This window comes from Pan troglodytes, chromosome 12 (genome assembly GCF_028858775.2).
Source record: "Pan troglodytes isolate AG18354 chromosome 12, NHGRI_mPanTro3-v2.0_pri, whole genome shotgun sequence".
Lineage (NCBI taxonomy): Eukaryota > Metazoa > Chordata > Mammalia > Primates > Hominidae > Pan > Pan troglodytes.
The window spans coordinates 98957658-98980218 of record NC_072410.2 but is presented as its reverse complement, the minus strand read 5'-3'; the positions used below and the strand labels follow the sequence as shown (position 1 = coordinate 98980218).

General features: G+C 38.2%; 1 protein-coding gene and 1 pseudogene across 5 annotated transcripts in view; one reads left to right on the top strand and one right to left on the bottom strand.

Moving 5' to 3' along the window:
- ATAD2B (ATPase family AAA domain containing 2B) overlaps positions 1 to 22561 on the bottom strand; it is a 177829-nt gene that overhangs the window by 133769 nt on the left and 21499 nt on the right. For 3 of the 5 annotated variants that reach the window (XM_525707.7, XM_063790083.1, XM_009442106.5), the window contains exons 2-6: positions 12598 to 12749; positions 5086 to 5135; positions 4566 to 4719; positions 2458 to 2560; positions 1496 to 1604 (exon numbers count right to left, since the gene is read on the bottom strand). In XM_525707.7, the coding sequence (XP_525707.2) occupies positions 1496 to 1604; positions 2458 to 2560; positions 4566 to 4719; positions 5086 to 5135; positions 12598 to 12749 (568 nt within the window). Of the gene's footprint in view, positions 1 to 323; positions 366 to 1495; positions 1605 to 2457; positions 2561 to 4565; positions 4720 to 5085; positions 5136 to 12597; positions 12750 to 22561 lie in introns of those variants that run through there. The other 2 variants (XM_016947998.4, XM_054678271.2) reach the window with 2 other exon arrangements.
- Positions 17473 to 17928, top strand: LOC129143208 (small ribosomal subunit protein uS15-like; annotated as a pseudogene).

Here is a 22561-nt window from a genome sequence, read left to right as displayed (position 1 = left end):
ACTGTCTCAAAAAAAAAAAAAAAAAAAAAACCTGCCAAGGACTTTATATTTTACTCATGACATCAGAAAGCATTATTTGAAAAATTTTTATCGTTAGGTTGTAGAGAAAAATCAACAAATACAGTATTTATCTAAATAATACTATAAAATACTTGTACCTAAATAAGTTATCTAAATATCCAAAACATTACTTTTTGAAAAATGTCTGTACAGTAACACAGTATTACAAGCAAAACTTCTAAATATGGCATATCTACTTTGGAAACTCTACAAAGATGTTCAGTTAATGAAAAGGCAAGAATCGCATTATAAATCTGTCTCACCTATACTGATTTTCTCCAAAGGAAGCAATTTAGAGGTTCTAGCTGTAACAACAATAATATTTGCTCAATAAAGTACCTTCATTAGAAATATCACCTCTTCAAAATTGACTAATAAAATATTAACTACAGAATTTTTAAAAAACACAGTCTTCTCAATCTAAACTACACAAATAATGGGAACTAGTAAGATTCCCCTGTAAGTACTACTAATCTGCATTTACAATCTTCTGAATCTTCTGAAAATCCATTTCAATAAAGATTAATGCCAGGCCGGGTACAGTGGCTCACGCCTGTAATGCCAGCACTTTGGGAGGCCGAAGCGGGTGGATCACCACAAGTCAGGAGTTCAACACAAGCCTGGCCAACAAGGCAAAAACCCCTCTCTACTAAAAATACAAAAAATTAGCCAGACATGGTGGTGCACGCCTGTAATACTCGGTACTCGAAAGGCTGAGGCAGGAGAATCGCTTGAACCCAGGAGGCGGAGGTTGCAGTGAGCCAAGATTGCGCCACTGTACTCCAGCCTGGGCAACAAGAACAAGACTCTGTCTCAAAAAAAAAAGATTAATGCCTACAGAATTAAATCCTATAGGTGTACTGTTCATCAATTTATAATTCATGGGGCCAATGTGCTGCTGTCATGTTCCCAACTCCGGCCCTACAAGGTCAGTCTGGGTTCTTCAGTTCAGAACCCACAAATGCCTCAGAAAAGAACAGTATAGTCCCTTTCCACTGGTATTAGAAGTCTCTCTCTAAACTTTACTCTTTATTCCTCAGACCATACCTAAATTTGAGATCCACATAATCAGAGATTTAGAGGCCACGGATAGCAAAGTAACTATCCAGTTAGAAGGTGCCTAAGTACAAAAAAGGCCTCATCTAAGAAGCAAATGAGCCCAAAGCAAATCCCATACCAGATCACTGAAGGACTACCAATGGCTACTAATAAAATACATTACATAATGTATAATATGCACTTAAAAGTATTTTTCCAAATGAAGGAAATGAAACTCAGATTGCCAACTGAATTTAAATTATTTCAAATTATACAATATAGACCTCAAAATCCAAAAACCAACTACTCAGCAACATTCTACATATATTACTTGTATATTTTATTTTTCTTCCCTCCCACCTGGACTTTCTAGAATTCCAAAAAGTGCTTTACAAACCTTCTTCTTCACCCTCAGTAGAAACTTCATGATGATTTTGTATCCCATAACTATTTCTTCTTAGTGACTTTCTTCGCCTTTTCACTCTTGAATACATATCCATGTTTTCCTTTTAAAGAAAGAAATCTGTCAAATAGCAACATGACATTTATTCTCCACTACAAAAAAACAACCCAATGGGACATACCTGCTCAACAAAATTTATTGAGCACCTATTTGCGTGCCATAGATTCGTGAAAATGGAGCTTCCTAAATGCAATAAATGTAAGAAATAAAAGGGAAAAAACTTACAATAAACTTATAAAAATGTAAAACACATAATGCCAGCAACATACTTTCTCCCTCAAGCAAATTACAGCCTAGTAGGAGGGAAATAAGACAATCACAGGTAATTATAAAAGAAAGTAAAATAAGTTAAATGTCATAAAGAGAGGTACAAAGTACTCCAGAATTCAAAGAGAAGACCCTCCTTTTGTTATGGGGTAAAGGGAAGAGAGGCAGTATCTGAAATGAACCTTGAAACAAAGGTAGAACTGCATCAGTCACTAACTAGAAATATTAACGAGAGTAAAAGTTATAGGAACAAGAATGATTTGTTTACACTTAGGCAATGGTGTGTGAGAAAACAAAGTTGAAGCCAGATCATCAACATCAAGGTGTTTTTAATCTTCAGTGCACAACAAAAAACCATTAATGGTTCAAATCAGAAGAATAACAGAATCACAGTTGCACTTTAAGGTGACTCATCCAGCAAAAGTGAAGAGGGTCTTCTTGGAAAGGTTGTGGCAAGAGGAGAATGAAGAAAAGAAACAAGCAAGCAATAAAATCCCAAACTAAGTTGGAAATGAAGACGAAGGAACACTCATGCTAATTCAAAAACATCCAACTGTTGCATTCTCCCTTTAAATTCCTCAATTAAAATAAAAAATATTTACAAAGATTGCTACAGCTAATATACTCACAAATTCTGTATCTGTCCACATTCGAAGTCGTTCTACTTCTCCTGATCGACGATTCCGTCGGATGTTAATGTTGTCCATTTCCTGTAGTACAGCTTCAGCAGTGCTACAATCACATAATAAAATCAGGATTTAGACAATGGTGGCACCATATACATAAAAGAGCTCTTTGTGAAAGTGTAATCAAATCATCTCTGATGTGTAACTACACACAACTTTTTTTTCTTTTTTGTTTTTTTTAGATAGAGTGTCCCTCTGTCACCCAGGCTGGAGTGCAGTGGCCTGTTCATGGCTCACTGCAGCCTCAACCTCCTGGGCTCAAGTGATCCTCCCACCTCAGGCTCCCAAGTATCTGAGACTACAGGCATGCACTACCATGCCCAGCTAACTTTTATATTTTTTTGTGGAGATGGGGTTTCACCATGTTGCCCAGGCTGTTCTTGAACTCCTGGGCTCAAGCGATTCATTCATCTCAGCCTCCCAAAGTGCTGCAATTACAGTGATGCGCCCCACCATATCCCAATTAAATAACTCTTTCATAACAAGCATCCATCAACAGAATACAGTGCCCAATAAGAAAAGCAAAACCAGGATATCTTCTACCTTAATATATACATTAAAATAAAACTTTTTAAATATAAGGCTTTTGTTAATAAGTTCCCAATAAAAAATATATAATGCCTCTATGAATAATTATCAGATATATGACACTGAAAAAATACGAATTCAATCTTTTTATTGAAGATGGTATTAAGAATAACTTGTACAAAATAATTGTATAAAATTATTTTATCTTTATTTGTATAAAAATAAGTAATTGTATAAAATAAAACAATTTGTAAAAAGTTTAAAGCCAATATAAGGTTTACTGGAAAGACTCTTTTAGAAATTCAAGTAGAACACTGACATTCAGGAAATACATGCTAGCCCGGGAGCGGTGGCTCACGCCTGTAATCCTAGCACTTTGGGAGGCAGAGGCAGGCGGATCACGAGTCGGGAGATAGAGACCATCCTGGCTAACACGGTGAAACCCCATCTCTACTAAAAATACAAAAAATTGGCCGGGCATGGTAACGGACACCTGTAGTCCCAGCTACTTGGGAGGCTGAGGCATGAGAATGGCATGAACTGAGGAGGCAGAGCTTGCAGTGAGCCGAGATCATGCCACTGCACTCCAGCCTGGGTGACAGAGCGAGACTCCATCTCAAAAAAAAAAAAAAAAAGGGAAAAAGAAATACATGCTAACGTCTTAGCAATTTTTTTTAAGAGATGGGGTGCTGGGCACGGTGGCTCATGCCTGTAATCCCAGCACTTTGGGAGGCCAAGGCAGGCAGATCACAAGGTCTGGAGATCAAGACCTGGTGAAACCCCGTCTTTACTAAAAATACAAAAAATTAGTCGGGCATGGTGGCACGTGCCTATAGTCCCAGCTGCTCGGAAGGCTGAGGCAGGAGAATCATTTGAACCTGGGAGGCAGAGGTTGCAGTGAGCCAAGATCGCGTCACTGCACTCCAGCCTGGGCAAGGGATTGAGGTCTCACTATGTTGCCGTGACTGGTCGTGAACTCCCGGGCTCAGGATCTTCCCACTTTAGCCTCCTGAGCAGCTATGACTACAGTCTCCAGCCACCACACTTGGCTATCTTAGCAATTTTTATTTTATATTTTAAACAAATACTTAGATAACATTTACTATGCATCTAGATACTGAACAATACTTAAGTTTTAATAGTAACTTAAGCCCAAATTTGATGTTATCACTGTAGAATATAATTTCCTCTCTTGTCAAATAGGGATTGTACTGACCACCCTCTCCAGGCTATTGTAAAGATTAAGTAGGATGACATATTATCTGAGAAGAGTAAAGTTTTACAGATGCAGACGTTGAACGGATAGTCAGCTCACTGACTAGCTAAGAGACTCAATCCCACATACTCAGTCTCAAAACATCTTCAATTCAAAATGTTGAATTGACCCACCACACCCAGCTTCAAGTTAAGTTTTTAAAGAACTGTATTGATTGCTAAGTCGTTGCTTATGTTATTTTTTTAAAACGTAACTGTCTTAAAAACCAAATAATTAAATGAAACTGCTTAATACTTGGCATTCATACCTATTTACTAGTTGATCAAATAACAAACTCTGGTTCACACTTTCAAATCTGTTTTTCCTGGAACGACAACTTTTTCTGACTTCCATGTCACCATTTATACAAGAAAGGTCCCCATCTCCCTTCTTTTCCCCTCGAAGGGGATGGCTTCGAAGGGCTACAAGAAGAGAGATATTTACATTTCAAAGTACAGAATACAGAAAGACAAAAAAGAAAAAAAAATCAAAAAATTACTTTTAAAAGACTACAAAAAATTTAATATAACTTTTTAAATGGCTTTAATATTCAATAATCTAAAATTTCTATAAATTTTACAATCTGTCATAAATAATTTAAATTTCAGGTATGCTGATTTCTCAAAGTTTAACAATTACATACTTTTTTTTTTACTATGACTGAAATTCAGCCATTTCCAACTGTATGCTCAGCACACTATTAAATCACTCTATTTTTCCCCACTTTACTGCTTTCTCTAACATTGTAAGAATTTTAAAACTAACCAGTTTTATAATAGAATACTCACATAAGCCACTATGTCCATTTGGTAATGTAGCACCAGGCTGAGAAGTTAACCTAGAACACAATAATATTTAATATGCAAACACATCAACATTTGCTTATATAAGCAAGAAATGAAATACTGCTGGAATTATTTTAATCTTTAAAACTTTTTTAAAAGTAAAGATAACTTTTTTTACTGTAAGATTGGTAATATGTCAATTAATAAAATATACTAGCTAGTTAAAAGCCATTTCATTACTTCAAGAAAAGCTTTAATAACAGATTATACACTAAGTTTACTCTGCCATCAACTCTACAAATCAAAACCCAAAAAAAAGGCTTAAGCTTAATATATACCATAAAATTAACTGAGACCACGAGTAGCAGGGGTCACAGGCATTACCTATTGGTTTTGGTTGATGAAATAAAATTCAAACAATGATAAATGTATTAACACAATAAACAGTAAGAAAAAAGTGCTTGAATACCAATATCATTTAATAATTTCTTCAAAGTATTTTATTACACATTTAATCTGACAAATGAAACAGCTGATTTATCGAAAGAGCCATTTTACAATTCTCCCTTTTGGGTGGAAGAAGAGAAATGTAAATCACTGGAAAGTTACTAAAAAGGCCATGAAAACATGAGGACTAGGAAAAAGTCACCATACTTCTTAGTACAGTCAGAAAGTTCAAAAGTAAAAACTAAATTGCTGCATAATAAAAGAGTTGTCAATGCAAACTAAGATATTTTTGAAATATCCAACAATTATTAGTTTCGAAGATTAAAAAACTAGGGAAAGGACATCCAGAAAATCACAAATATGTATGACTGCCTTCCTTTTTTTCTCCCCCCAAGACAGAGTCTTGCTCTGTCGCCCAGGCTGGAGTACAGTGGCGCGATCTCGGCTTACTGCTACCCCCGTCTCCCAGGCTCAAGTGATTCTCCTGCCTCAGCCTCCCAAGTAGCTGGAATTACAGGCACGTGCCACCATGTCCGGCTAATTTTTGTATTCTTAGTACAGATGGGGTTTCACCATGTTGGTCAGGCTGGTCTCAAACCCCTGACCTCAGGTGATCTGCCCACCTCGGCCTCCCAAAGTGCTGGGATTACAGGCGTAAGCCACTGCGCCCAGCCCCTATGACTGCCTTCTATGTGGTTTGCACAAATTTTTAATTAAAATAATCTAACATTTTTGGTTACTCCAGTACTCTTCAAGTTAAATTATAAATATATTGTACATCACAATACCCCTGGCCCAGCAAAGGTCACAGTTAAGATGACTAAAGGGTATAAACAAAAACTCAAGCCAGGCGCGATGGCTCACGCCTATAATCCCAGCACTTTGAGAGGCCGAGGCAGGTGGATCACCTGAGGTCAGGAGTTCGAGACCAGCCTGGCCAACATGGTGAAACCCTGTCTCTACCAAAAATACAAAAATTGCTGGGCGTGGTGGCGGGCACCTGCAATCCCAGCTACTCGGGAGGCTGAGGCAGGAGAATTGCTTGAACCCAGGAGGCAGAAGTTGTAGTGAGTGGACATCATACCACTGCACTCCAGCCCAGGTGACAGAGCAAGGCTCCATCTAAAAAACAAAAAACAGGCTGGGCGCGGTGGCTCATGCCTGTAATCCCAACACTTTGGGAGGCCGAGGCGGGCAGATTACGAGGTCAGGAGATCGAAACCATCCTGGCTAACACGGTGAAACCCCATCTCTACTAAAAATACAAAAAATCAGCCAGGTGTGGTGGCAGGCACCTGCAGTCCCAGCTACTCGGGAGGCTGAGGCAGGAGAATGGCGTGAACCTGGGAGGTGGAGCTTACAGTGAGCGGAGATCGCGCCACTGCACTCCAGCCTGGGTGACAGAGCGAGACTCCGTCTAAAAACAAAAAATAAATAATAAATAACAAAAAACAAAACAAAAAAAACCCTCAAACTACTACGCATCTTCAGATTGTCAAAAAACAATAACAACAAAAATCTAGCCCCCCCCTCCCTTTCCTCTAGAAAACAACAAAAAAAATACCTTTACCTAATATACTATCTTGGAGAAAATTTCATTTTTAGCACCACTGTATACAATGCACATGATTCTCCAGGTATATGAGTGTGACTATAAAGTAACTAAATGGATGTAATACAGGTATTCTTACAATGTTGTCATTACACAATGCATTCCTGGAATTCTTAAGAATCACTCTCAAAATCCACTTAAAACCACACAGAAAAACCAACTTTATTACTTCATAAATATACTTTGTCTTTAGACCCAACAAAGCATTAACTCAGCTTGATCAGTTTATTCACAAGTCTTGGCACCAAATGAATTCTGACTATATACAAAGCCAAATGGTTGGAATTTCACATCACTTGAATTGTTCAAAAGAATAAGATGCAGACCCTAAAGTCATTCCACAAAAGAAATCTAAAACTTCAGAACAATGGTAACATCATTGGGGAAAAAAGCACAATAAGCTTTTTGTCTGCTCTAAAGAAGACAATGCTTACTTGGCTTTTATTACTAATGAAAGATCTGTTTTAAGAAAAAATCTTTAAAAACTTGTTCTTCAATTGATCCAATGACCTTATAGTCATAGATTATTGTCATCATCATCTTTATAAAAGGGAGACTGAAAAAGGAGACACGACATGAAATACATGAGTATATTAAAAGATTTAATATACTGAGTTTTTTTTTTTTTTTTGAGATGGAGTCTTGCTCAGCCATCCAGGCTGGAGTGCAGTGGTGCGATCTTGGCTCACTGCAACCACCATCTCCCGGGTTCAAGTGATTCTCTCATCTCAGCCTCCCGAGTAGCTGGGATTACAGGCACCCGCCATCATGCCCACCTAATTTTTGTATTTTAGTAGAGACAGGGTTTCACCATGTTGGCCAGGCTGATCTTGAACTCCTGACCTCAGGTGATCCACCCGCCTTGGCCTCCCAAATTGCTAAGATTACAGGCGTAAGCCACCGCGCCCAGCCTACACTGAGATTTTGTAAGGGTTAGCCTGCTTAAACGTATATGCCTAAAAGTTTCTGTATTATATCAATGTTCCCAAAAGTTGTTCACTTAAATTGAGTGGGTAGCTATTTTTTGAAAAGAAGGAAGGTGGGTTGGAGATTTTTTTCCCTGTATCGTTTCCTGAATTTTTATTTTTTATTATTTTTTGAGGGGACAGAGCCTCACTCTGTCGTCCACGGTGGAGTGCAGTGGCTCTATCTTGGCTCACTGCAACCTCCGCCTCCTGGATTCAAGCAATTCTCATGCCTCAGCCTCCCAAGCAGTACAGGCGTGCACCACCACACCTGGCTAATTTTTGTATTTTTAGTGTAGACAGGGTTTCACTATGTTGGCCAGGCTGGTCTCCAACTCCTGACCTCAGATGATACCCCCCCCGCCCCAACCCCCACCTCAGACTCCCAAAGTGCTGGGATTACAGGCGTGAGCCGCTGCACCTAACCCTGTTTCCTGAATTTTTAAATGGAACCAGTTTCACTTTGCATTAGGTGATTATTACATCAGAACTTTCTACAGCTTTAATTATCTGGGGCACACGCTATTGCAATATCAGACTTAAAAATCATACTTATTCTCCCTTTTCCCATATAAACTCAAGGCATTTAATGATTTATGAGGGTTATAAACCTCAATTCAAAAAAGCCCAAGTTCTGACAGACGTCACTTAACCACTACCACTCCTCAATTCTAATATGCCTCAGCAGTCCACATAGGTGGTTATACTTCTGCCTCACCTCACTACTTCGTCATTACCTAACCACAAAAGGAAACTTTCAAGCATGCTACATTTCAGTACACAATAAATCTTTTTTTTCTTTTTCTTGAGACGGAGTCTCGCTCTGTGGCCCAGGCTGGAGTGCAGTGGCGCGATCTCGGCTCATTGCAAGCCCCGCCTCCCTGGTTCACGCCATTCTCCTGCCTCAGCCTCCCGAGTAGCTGGAACTACAGGCGCCCGCCACCACGCCCAGCTAATTTTTTGTATTTTTTAGTAGAGACGGGGTTTCACCGTGTTAGCCAGGATGGTCTCTATCTCTTGACCTCGTGATCCGCCCGCCTCGGCCTCCCAAAGTGCTGGGATTACAGGCGTGAGCCACTGCGCCCGGTTTTTTCTTTTCTTTTTTTTTTTTTTTTTTTTAAGACAGAGTCTCACTCTGTCATCCAGGCTAGAGTGCAGTGGTACGATCTCAGCTAACTGCAACCTCTGTCTCCCAGGTTCAAGCAATTCTCGTGCCTCAGCCTCCCAACTAGCTGGGTACAGGCACGCGCCGCCTTGCTTAGCTAATTTTTGTATTTTTAGTAGAAATGGGATTTCACCATGTTGGCCTGACTGGTCTCCAACTCCTGGCCTCAAGTGATCCACCACCCTTGGCCTCCCAAAGTGCTGGAATTACAGGCGTGAGCCACAACGCCCAGCCAAGTGTACAGTAAGTCTTATGAAAATTTCAATTTGTCTGTATCTTAGAGTATGTGTATTATTCTAGATATATATCAGGTTAAATAAATGACTAGTAGCGAAATAAATATCCGCTGACCAAAAAAGTCAATAAAATAGCATCTGTACTCACAGTATTTGTAAGCTACAACATCTATCTATATTAGTATGTATATTTGGGAATTTCTATATACAATATAAAAACTATATATTAAAAAATATTTTTGACCAAAAACATCCTATTTTACTAAAAGTATCAATCATTAAAATTCTGTTGATACACTTGGGCCTTTAAACCCAGGTTTCACCCCAAAAGAAAACTCATAATCTATCTCAAATCACTTATGAAGATTCAGAAGTTCTAGGTCCACTTTTATCTCTATCTTCATCCAATTACCTAACTCTAAAATGGAAATTTATTTTGCCAATTAACAGTAATTTCTTTAACGACCTTAGTGGTCTTTGCAAAGTTCTTTAGAATTCATTATTTTTCATAGCTAATACTAATTCTTATCTGTATTCAATTTTCCTCCATATGAATTATTATTTCTAACAAATTATTTTTTGTGAAAGGACTTCAATAAGTTTACCTTAGATGCTCATAAGAGTTTAGATTACCAAAATAAAGGAATCAAGATTCTCAGGTTCATGACATAAAAACAAATACAAGCCTTCAAGTAATTCTTAATTTTTTGTACTTATATTATCTCAAAATCTAAAATATTTTTAACTACAAGTTTTCCTTAAAATTAAATTCTATTGAATCTAATAGGTCAAATTGCATTTTATTTTCAGGTCATCTGAAACATCAAAAGATTTTAATTCTAAAAGTTTAACAGTTACTCAGACTCCTAGATGAATAAACTAAAAAAAAAAACTTTTTTTTTTTTTTTTTTTTTTTTTTTTACGAAGACAGGTCTCACTCTGCCACCCGGGGTGGAGTGCGATGGCGTGATCACAGCTCACTGTAGCCTCAAACTGCTAGGCTCATGGCATCCTCCAGCCTTAGCCTTTCGAGTAGATCGGACTACAAGCATGTGCCTGAAGCTAATTTTTTAATATTTCATAGAGATGAGGTCTCACTATGTTGCCCAGGCTGTTCTTGAACTCCTGGGCTCAAGCAATCCTCCTGCCTTGGCCTCCCAAAGTTCTGGGATTACAGGCATGAGCCACATGCCTGGCCTCAAAAATCTTTTTAAATTGCGTGAGTTACTAAACATTGTCCTTTTGCCAAAACAGAAACAGTAAATGTATTAGTATTCATTAGTTCAGTTTTTTACTCAAAATGCATTTAGGATTTTTTTAAAGAAATATCTCACTCTACGGTACCTAAATGATTCCTAAATGGAAGCATACCTTTCATATGCTCTCCCCAAATTTTTGAGGCCTTTTTATATGAAAGACTTCTATATGAAATATCGGCCAGGCACGGTGGCTCGTGCCTGTAATCCCAGCACTTCGGGAGGTCGAGGCGGGTGGATCAACTGAGGTCCAGAGTTCAAGACCAGCCTAACCAACATGGAGAAACCCTGTCTCTACTAAAAATACAAAATTAGCTGGGCGTGGTGGCGCATGCCTGTAATCCCAAGTACTCGGGAGACTGAGGCAGGAGAATCACTTGAACCTGGGAGACAGAGGTTGCAGTAAGCGAAGATAGCGCCATTGCACTCCAGCAAAACTCCATCTCAAAAAAAAAAAAGAAAGAAAAGAAATATCAAGATCAATTTACATAAAGGCCTGCTGGGGGGATAAAATAAGAGAAATCTAGTATATTACTTGCACTTGAATAAACTGTTAAAATCATCTTAAAAGCCCAATTTTAACACTAAAAGAACATTGTTAGGAATACTTATCTAGAAGATATTTGATTCACTCATTTAATAAATGCAGGATAGAGATTATAACAGGTAGATCAAGTCTAAAAGTTAATGTAATTACATGGCAGTACTAAAGTAACATCATCATAATGATCCAGACCTGTTTCATCTCACAGATGTATGGGTGTGGGAAAGAAAAATAAAAATCAACAGACTATGATTCATGTATTTTTCTACTTAGCCCCATATAATGCAAATTACAAAAACATAAAATAAACTGGCACATCTTATGGAGTATATTTTAGTAAGTACAGAGACCCCTTAGGGACTAATAAATGTATGCAGCCTGTCAAAGTCTATATAACCCCAAAGATTTTTTTCACTAGAGAATAAAAGTATCCAGAATTTACCTACACATATAAAATCAAAATATTTTTAAATGCTTGAAGAATAAAAACAAAGGACTTCCCTTTTACTTCTGTTCAGTCACACATCATCAGCACTTCTACTTTAAAGAGTTTAAAGAACCCTTTAACTCTTTACATGGGTCTTTAACCCAGACCCATGTAAAAAAAATTTGTTTTTAATTAGAAAAAATAAAAATAAAGACTTGCATAAAACAGAAGTTAAAGATTCTGATTTCAATGTTTAAATCTTTTCTATGTGTGTGCCTAACCATTACTACCATTTGGGAGTAAATTAAACTTAATTTTAGTCAGTTTCAGAGTAAATGTCGGTAATTTACTATGAAACTGACTAAAATTAAGTTTTCTTGATACATACTGAACCAGACACAAAGCAAATTTAAGTTAAAAACGGGATAATAGATGAAAAGATGTCTTTTAAAATTAATTTAAATGTCATTATATCTTAGTATATCAATTCAAGTGAAATAGTCAATAATCTTAAAAAAGGGAGATTTTATTTTCAAATAAAAATATAACTCTGACCATATGTTTTATTTAAATTTTCAGGACTATAAACACATATGCATACTCAAGAGTCATCAAAATCCTTATTGTTTTACTTATGGTAATTTCTATTACATACCATGTATCTTTATAAAACAAATATATTTTAGAGTATATTGGGAGAAAATAAAATTACATACAAAAATTATAAAATAAGTTTAATACAATTTACTTATAAGTATTTACAAGATACTTATTTTATAAGCTAAGAAAATTAGCATTAATATCAGCCCTGAATCACATTCAGTAATTTAAGAAAAAACAATCAATGAGTTCTCCTTTCTCACCTGGCCTGTCCAGTTGATAAGTTCCATTCCTCTCGCTGACCAGTACTTCGTGATTTTGATTTGTCTTTGCAAACAGAATCAGGTTGTTTCAAATTGCGTTTGGCTGGAGGAGATACGTGGCTATCACTTAAACTACCATCAACTTCAACTTTCTGAAAGACAATGTTAAAAATGTATTTATTATTCCTATTAAGATAAATAGAATTGTTAATACTAGGGGCCAGGCAGTGGCTCACTCCTGTAATCCCAGCACTTTGGGTGGCCGAGGTGGGCGGATCACTTGAGGTCAGGAGTTCAAGACCAGACTGGCCAACATGGTGAAACCCCGCCTCTACCAAAAAAAAAAAAAAAAATTAGCTGGGTGTGGTGGCAGGCACCTGTAATTCCAGCTACTTGCTTGGGAGGCTGAAGCAAGAGAATCGCCTGAACCCGGGAGGCGGAGGCTGCCGTGAGCCGAGATCATGCCAGTGCACTCCAGCCTGGATGACAGAGCAAGACTTTGTCTCAAAAAAAAAAAGAATTATTAATATTCTTGGATAATCAAGCATTTTGTCAACCAATAAATTTTACTGAATTATACTACAAATATAGCAAAATGTATAATCTGTAAATATAAAAACAAGAAAGATTACATTTATAATCAGAAAAATATGTTGTTTCTTGTTTTTATTTTGAAAAATGTTCAAGAAAGGGTGTGTGTTCTTAAACGTTTGGTGTGATATATATCTTTTTTGTATGACACAATCCCTCAGACCCTCCTAAATACTCCAGTATGTACCTCCCAAAACAAGGGCACTTTGCTACATTACCACCATACAACCCCCCAATCAGGAAATGAACATTGGTATAATACAGAGTCAAACCACAGACATATTCAAATTTCACCAAATGTCCCAACAATGCCTCTCTTTCAGGTGCAGGATCCTAAACAGAAACACATATTGCATTTAGTTAATGGACCTCCTCAGTCTCCCTCAATCAGTCTTTCCTTCTTTCCCTATCTTTCATGTCTTTGACGGTCAAGAGTACAGGCGAGCCAGGTGCAGTGGCTCATGCATGTAATCCCAACACTTTGGGAGGCCAAGGCGGGGCAGATCACCTGAGGTCAGGAGTTCCAGACAAGCCTGGTGAACCCATTGCCACTAAAAATATTTTTTTAAAAAGCCGGGTGTGGTGGTACACGCCTATAATCCCAGCTACTCGGGAGGCTGAAGCACAAGAATCACTCAAACCCAGGAGGTGGAGGTTGCAGTGAGCAACCACTGCACTCCAGACTGGGTGACAGAGCGAGACTCCGTCTCAAAAAAAATTAAAAAGTACAGGCCTTTCATTCTCTAGGATGACCCTCAATCTGGGCCCAGCTGATGTTCCTAATAATCAGATTCAGGCCACATATTCTTAAAAAGAATATACAGAAATGATGCTGTGCATACTATACCTATCCTTCCCATCCCTAGGGATGTTAACCCTCATCACTTGGTCAACCTGGTGTCTGCCAGGTTTCTTCACTGTAAAGTAACTATGTTTTCCTTTGTATTTGATGTATACATTATGGGGGATTATTCTGATAATTCACCAATATCCTGTTCCTCATCAAATCTCTACCAACCAGCCTTAGTATTCATTGACTACTCTTGCCATTATCAAATACCACAAAGATGATGATTATCTAATTCCATCATTCCTTCTACATTTGTAGTTGGCATTTTAACAGAGAGCTTACCCTGTCCCCCCAAATTCATTTATTCATTTATATTTTTATCAGTATCATGGATTCTTATTTTATTCTACAAATTATAATTTCCTACTCTATTTATTTTGTTGCTCAAGTTATGTGAGATTTAGCTAGTGTGAGCCCCTTCAAAGCAATTCCTGTGTCTTTTGACACATCCTCATCATTCTGAGTACTTCCTTACTTTCTGGCACAACTGAATTCTGTAGGCTTATTTTATACTTTCCCTCTCTGGCCCTAGATTAGCATTTCTCCAAGGGGCCTTGGTTCCTCTTAGTCAATGATAGTATTTAGAAACCAAAAGCTGGGCACTACGTGTGCTCACTGTTACTGAGGTGTCACTGCAATTAAGTGCTCTCAGCAGAGACAGCTAAGGAATATATAAACATACACATACATATATACCTAAATCTCTTTTCTTTTTTGAGACAGAGTCTCAATCTATGTGATCATGGCTCACTGCAGCCTCTGCCTCCTGGACTCAAGCAATCCTCTAGCTTCAGCCTCCCAAGTAGCTGGGACTACAGGCACCTGCCATCATGCCCAGCTAATTTTTTGTTGTTGTTAAGATGGGACCTCACTATATTGCCTAGACTGGTTTCAAACTCCTGGCCTCAAGCAATGCGCCCACCTCAGCCTCTCAAAGTGCTAGGATTATAGTTGGGAGGCACCACACCTCGCCCAGCAACTTTTAAAGGTCTGAACAAAAAATATTTGCCACCTATTGTCTCTAAGGGAGGCCACTGCATCTATGCAATAAGAATCTTGATCTCCACAACTCTTTATCTTAACCCAGACACTCCTTTATACTGACTCCAGGTTTTTAGAAAATAACTCTTCCAACAAATAGCCAATTAGAAAATCTTTGAATCCACCTATCAGTTGTAAGCCCTCCATCTTTCCCGTCTTTCCAGACTGAACTGATGTAGACCTCACACGTACTGATTGATGTCATATGTCTTCCTAAAATGTATACAATGAAGCTATAACTCAACCACCTTGGGCACATGTTCTCAGGACCTCTTGAGACTGTGTCTTGGTCCATGGCTGCTCATATTTGGCTCAGAATAAATCTCTTTAAATATTTTACAGAGTTTGACTCTTTTTGTCAACAAGTATCTATAATCCTTTTCAATATGCTACCATATAGAAATATCTGTGACCAGGCACAGTGGCTCACACATGAAATCCCAAAACTTTGAGAGGTCAAGGCAGGACGACTGCTTGAGGCCAGGAGTGCCAGACCAGCCTGGGCAACATAATGAGACCTTATCTCTACAAAAAACTTAAAAATAAAAATTAGTTAAGTCAGGGGCAGTGGCTCATGCCTGTAATCCCAGCACTTTGCAAGGCCGAGGTGGGTGGATCACCTGAGGTCAGGAGTTCGAGACCAGCCTGACCAACATGGTGAAACCCCATCTCTACTAAAAATACAAAATTAGCCAGGCATGGTGGCCCATGCTTGTAATCCCAGCTACTTGGGAGGCTGAGGCAGGAGAATTGCTTGAATCCGGGAGGCGGAGGTTGCAGTGAGCTGAGATCATGCCATTGCACTCCAGCCTGGGCAACAAGAGGGAAACTGTCGCAAAAGAATAATAATAATTAGTTGGGCATGGTGGTATGCACCAGTGGTCCCAGCTACTCAGCGAGGGTGAGGTGGGAGGATCGCTTGAGCACAGGAGGTCAAGCCTGCAGTGAGCTGTGATCACGCCAAGCCTGGGCGAAAGAGCAAGACCCCATCTCAAAAAAAAAAAAAAAAGCCACAAGGCCACACTGGTACTAAAAGGCACAAAAGAAAAAATAATTGAAATTCAAATATGAGCATGTATATAATTAAGATGGTGTATTAGTTTTATAATACACCATCACTTATTAGGTTAAGTTCCCAAGAAAAGCCAGCTAGCTACTTCCAAACTATATTCAGCACAGGGTGGAAAATCATTTAAGATATACTTCAATCTTATAACAATCCTTTGTCAGTCACCATACTATACTCAAATGAGTGTTTTTAAATTTAGTCCTTTCATTTTTTTTTTTTTTTTCTCTGAGATGGAGTCTCGCTCTCTCACCCAAGCTGGAATGCAGCGGCATGATCTCAGCTCACTGCAAGCTCCGCCTCCTGGGTTCAAGCGATTATCCTGCTTCAGCCTCCTGAGTAGCTGGGACTACAGGCACATGACACCACGCCCAGCTAATTTTTGTATTTTTAGTAGAGACCGGGTTTCACCATATTGGCCAGGCTGGTCTTGAACTCCCAAACTTGTGATCCGCCCGCCTCAGCCTCCCAAAGCACTGGGATTACAAGTGTGAGCCACCGCGCCCAGTAGTCCTTTCATTTCTAATACAGTTTTCTTACTTTTTTTTTTTTTTTTTTTTTTTTTTTTTTTTTTTTGAGACAGAGTCTAGCTCTGTCGCCCAGGCTGGAGTGCAGTGGTCTCGGCTCACTGCAACTTCCACCTCCCGGTTCAAGCAATTCTCCTGCCTCAGCCTCCCAAGTAGCTGGGATTACAGGTGCATGCCACCAAGCCCAGCTAATTTTTGTATTTTTAGTAGAGACAGCGTTTCACTGTGTTGGCCAGGCTGGTCTCAAACTCCTGACCTTGTGATCTGCCAGCCTCGGCCTCCGAAAGTGCTGGGATTAGAAGCATGAGCCACCACGCCTGGCCTCTTACTTTTTATTTTATATTTTTATTATTTTATTTTATTTGAGACAGAGTCTCATTGCCAGGCTGTTCTCAAACTCCTGACCTAAAGAGATCCTCCCACCTCGGCCCCACAAAGCGCCGGGATTACAAGCATGAGCCACCACGCCCAACTTTAGTTTTCTTTATACTAGCTCATCCACTCCAACCTGGTATATTTACAGACTCCCAAGGTTAAAGTGTGCATTAAAGGTCATCTAACTGAATTACTAATCCAAGACATTCTTTACTCCAATTCTGGTCTGTGAACCAACAACATGGGCATGATCTATTTGGAAGCTCATTAGAAATGTAGAATCTCAGGCTCCACCCTCAGACCCACTGAATCAGAAACCATTTTTAAAAGATCCCCAGGTGATTCATGTGCACATTAGAGTTTGAAAAGCATTATTATATAACATATTCAAGACGTAGTCACTGGACCGCCTGACTGCCACCATCATGAGTCGCATGCGCACTCCTGGGAAGGGCCTGTCTCAATCGGCTCTGCCCTGTCACTGCAAGGTTCCCACTTGGCTGAAGCTGACATCTGATGACATGAAGGAGCAGACTTACAAACTGACCAAAAAGGGTCTGCCTCCCTCACAAATCAGTGTGATCCTGAGGCTCACATGGTGTTGCACAAGTATATTTTGTGACAGGCAATACAATCTTAAGAATCCTTAAGTCCAAAAGACTTGCGCCTGATCTCCCTGAGGATCTCTACTGTTTAATTAAGCAAGCAGTTGCTATTCGAAAGCATGCTGAGAGGAACAGAAAGGATAAGGATGCCAAATTCCATCTGATTCTGATAGATGAATTCATCGACTGGCTCAATATTATTAATACAAGACCAAGCAAATCCTCCCACCCAACTGGAAACATGAGTCATCCACAGCCTCTGCCCTGGTTGCATAAGTTTGTCTACGTACTCAAGTAATAAAATGATTGTTTATCGAAAAAAAAGGAGTCACTGAGGAAGCAACATCATGTATTTTAAGCTAGAGTGTATCTGTGATACAGAAACTAGTACCTATAAACTACTGTACCAATTTAGACAGCCCAGGCCAGCATTACTCCTTCCAATCAAATTTGATCATTCATCTTCAAGACCTATCTCAGGACCCTTTTTTTTTTTTTCTTCATGAAATCTCCCTGAAGAATCTAGCCTAAATTAAGCTTATCCCTGCTACTAGTTGCAGCCCTACTATACATTTGGGCACTTGATTATTTCAACTTAGCATTATATATTTATCATCTTTAAAGTGTCATGTCCAAGTCTTGAAATTCTAGCAAGATTTTAAGCTCCTGAATTACAAAAACGTACCCTATTTTTTAAAATTCCATGATAACAAGGAAAAACAACAAACAAAATTTCTGGAAATTTGTTCACAAATTATTAATATAAATTATTAGCGGCAAGAAAGGAGGGCTTATGGTGAATTAAGTTTGGGAAACGATGAGGTCCAAGGCTTTTTGCTGCAAAACTTCTAAGAGTATTATGATGACATGCAAAATAAATCTCTAGGGATGAAATAAAGTATGTAACATTTCACAAACTTATTTGATCAAGCTCTCTTTTTTCATGGAATATCTGCAGGTACTAGTTTCCCAAACATACTCTGGAAATAAGTACTATGTACCATTGAACTGAAGACAAAAAAAAAAGCAGTAAAATATTTGAATTTTTAAAATAATCCAAGTATATAGTTACTTGAATATCAATTTAAGTGAGTTTTGCACATTTATTTATTGGCCATTTGCATATTCTACTGGCTTTCAATTCCATTCAGAAGTATTTCTCAAACTGTTGTTTACATACTACTTGAATCAAAAATCACCTGCATTACTCATTAAAAATTACAACCTGCTGGACTGGAATCTCTGGAGGTGAAACGTTTTTTAACAAGGGCTTCCAAATGATTCTTAGTACACAAAAGTCTGAGGACCTCTGGCATATAACATACTTCAAGTATAATACAAAGCACATCATCCTAACTGCTACAATGTACTGGTATATTTACTTTTTTGTCACGAGAGGGTTTCAATCTTGATTTGGCTCTATGACAGAGACCTCAGAATAAAGAGGATTACCAAAGACTCCTTCCCTCCAAAGAAATCTAGGGATTTAAATAAAGTAAGCAACCACGATGTAAACAGGTACAAAATAATTACTTCAGCACCATTTAATTAACTTCAAGCTTTGGGAAAGCTTCTACCTACAAACCTGATGCTAACAATTCACCCTTAATAGGATGATCATAACCCTCAACCTTAACTTTTTCATCTTCCCTCAAAGCATTTTACTAGCTAATGATAACCTAACCCTTTGAGAGAAGGCGTTACCAGTTTCATGACAAAGATATTTAAAAGATTATGCAATCTACCCACAGCCATTTAGCAATCTGTGTCACAGTGATTATAATCCATGAGTAGGAAAAGTACCTCAGGCATAAGGGAAATAATTTCAGTTAACTAACATTTACTGATGACCTACTATGTACATAAGACGTGGAAGGCAGTGGTAAAAAAGATGGATAAGAACTACTTGAGGCCAAGCACAGTGGCTCACACCTGTAATCCCAACATTTTGGGAGACCCAGGCGGGAGGATCCTTGTGGCCAGGAGTTTGAAACCAGTCTGAGTAACACAGCAAGACCTGTCTCTTTAAATAAAATAAATAAATAAATAAATAAATAAATAACCTATTTGATGTAGACTTTAAAGGATGTTTTTGGCCGGGCATGGTGGCTCACGCCTGTAATCTCAACACTGAGAGGTTGAGGTGGGCAGATTGTTTCAGCTCAGGAGTTCGAGCCCAGCCTGGGCAAAATGGCAAGACCGTGTCTCTACAAAAATATAGAAAAATTAGCCAGGTGTGCTGGTCCATGCCTGCAGTCCCAGCTACTTGGGAGGCTGAAGTGGGAGAATCACCTGAGCCCCAGCAGTTGAGGTTGCAGTGAGCCATAACCGCGTCACTGCACTCCAGTCTGGGCAACAGAGCAAGACTCTGTCTCAAAAATAAATAAATAAATAAATAAATAAATAAATAAATAAATAAATGTTGTTTTCAAGTTTTCTATAGAAGTGGGAATATGTATTCTAACAACTTAATAATGGGGCACATAAAATACCAGAACACAATCCAAGGATGAGATAACTTCCAAGAGAAGTATAATAATAATAATGTAAAATCCTACAGAAATTAAATAATGAAAAGATATAGTCATCCCCACTTAAGCAACTTTTTTGTTTAATTCTAACCTCTTTGAATAGATAACTTTTTTCAACTTGTAAAAACCATTCTCTCCTTGACTTTTACAGTCCCTTAAACCATACTCATCAGCTACCATAAATAGTGACTATTATTCTGTCATAAATCTTAAAAAGTGAGGCAAAAGAACTTGAGAATAACTAGAAATGAATAGATGCTGCTCTGCTTTTCAAGGAAGGCTTCATGCCCAGATCTAAATTTGTCAGAAATCTAAAAGCTGGATTTTAATCTAAAAACAAAAAGAATGAAGCCAAGTATAGCATTTAAAAATGAGAGATGCATGGAACTAAGTGAATTAGCAGACCACTAGATTAAATCAAAACTTGATGACAGCCTAATTTAGAATTGGGAAAATCAGAAAGAAGAAATTTAGTCCAGAAAACAAAATAACTAGATGAGCAATATCAGTGCTGTATTCAAGATAAATACAGTAAGGGCAGGTATAAAAAGTGCCGGTTGTTGTTGGTGTGGTGGTGGTGGTAGTGGTGATGGTGGTGTGGGGAGCCAGGGAACAGGTGATGACGGGAGAAGTATAATGCTGAATTAAAATTGGAAAGTTAGTTTGGAATTATAGCCAGAAATCTAAGGAGAGGTCTATCAGGCTATGGGAAACACACCTCTGAGATGAAGTGAGTTAAGGAGCAGAGACAGATATGAAACATGGTCATAAAAGAAAATGATCATAGTTAATGTACAGAGTATAAAAACAGAAGGGCAGAAGTCAAAACCTTAAAAAAATGCCTAATTAATGGGGATAAGCACAAGAGATGTCATAAAAATCAGAGACAAATATAGTCTCTCACTAAAACAAGAGGAGTTAAACTGCTCCAAAAAGACTTAACAGAAGAAAGCTGATAAACCTCAGGATTTGTAAGTAAGAGATCATTGTAACTTCTGACAGGGCAATGTCTGTGAAATGCGGGGTGGAAAACACTAGGTGAATAATGGAGCAAGTGGTGAGCAAGTACAGGTGATGACTACAGAGCTAGTCTTACAAAAGTGTCAGAATTAAAAAAGAAAGAATAGTTTAGAGTTGGAGGAAAGGATTTTCTTTCCTTTTTTTTTTTTTTTTTTTAAGAAAAGACAACCTGGCTTCTTATAGAAAAAAGGGAACTGTAACAGAGAATAAAACAAATTATTTAAAGGGTAAGTAAATGATGAGAGAAAACACCTCAAAGAGACAAAGAAAAAACAGAATAGGAACATTTTCCCCCAAGTTAGATCAGAAAATGTATGGGTGCAAATCAATCTCTTCCGATTTCCTTATAGGACAGGCTTTTTGTATACTTTTTTTCTTTAACAAGTATTCCTGTTTTCACAAGAAAGCTTAGAAGTGCAGTCAATTTCTTTTTCTTTCATTTATAAAAGGAATGCACAGAGGCAGTGGTTACCATGACTGCAAAAAACAAAACTCTGCACTGCTATTTATTTATTTAGGGCCAACACTATTCTACAAAGTCCTGAAATGGCAAGCATATAAAATGTTCTAAATTTTCCTCAAATATTCCAAGAACAAGGGCTTACTAGTTTAGTATTTCTAAGCAATCATCATGAAAGAATACAGAAAGAGAAAAAAATACATAGAAGCGACCTGTTAGTTTAGGAGATACAGAAAGATTAAAAAAGTCTATAATAATTTAAAACGCATTTTCTTCCACATAAAAATTTCTAAAAGGTAGTTTCTAAAAATCTGAAAATATTACATTATTTAAAATAAGAAAGAGACAATGTGGGTACTGAAAAATGCCACATGGTCAGGCATGATAGCTCATATCTATAATCCCAACACTTTGGGAGGCTGAGGTAAAAGGATCACTTAAGCCCATGAGTTCAAGAACAGCCTGGCCAACGAAGTAGACTCTGAGACTTGTCTCTACAAAAAGTTTAAAAATTAGCCGTGAGTAGTGGCACATGCCTGTGGTCCCAGCTACTCAGGAAGCTGAGGTAGGTGGATCGCTTGAGCCAGGGAGGTCCAGGCTGCAGTGAGCCATGATTACACCACTGCACTCCAGCTTGGGTGACAGAGTGAGACCCTGTTTCAAAAAAAGAAAAGAAAAGAAAAATGCCACAGACTCTGAAGTTGTACAGACAGGACCAATATTACATTGCAGCACTACCACTATAACTCAGAAACTACTATTTACCTCATGAGATTGTTAGAAGAATCAAGGAGGTACTGTAAGTAACAAATTTTATACCTACTGCCTCACAGTAGATACAATCTCAAGTAAGAATACTTGTTTGGCTTTATAGAATTAATGTAACTTCATATGCTTA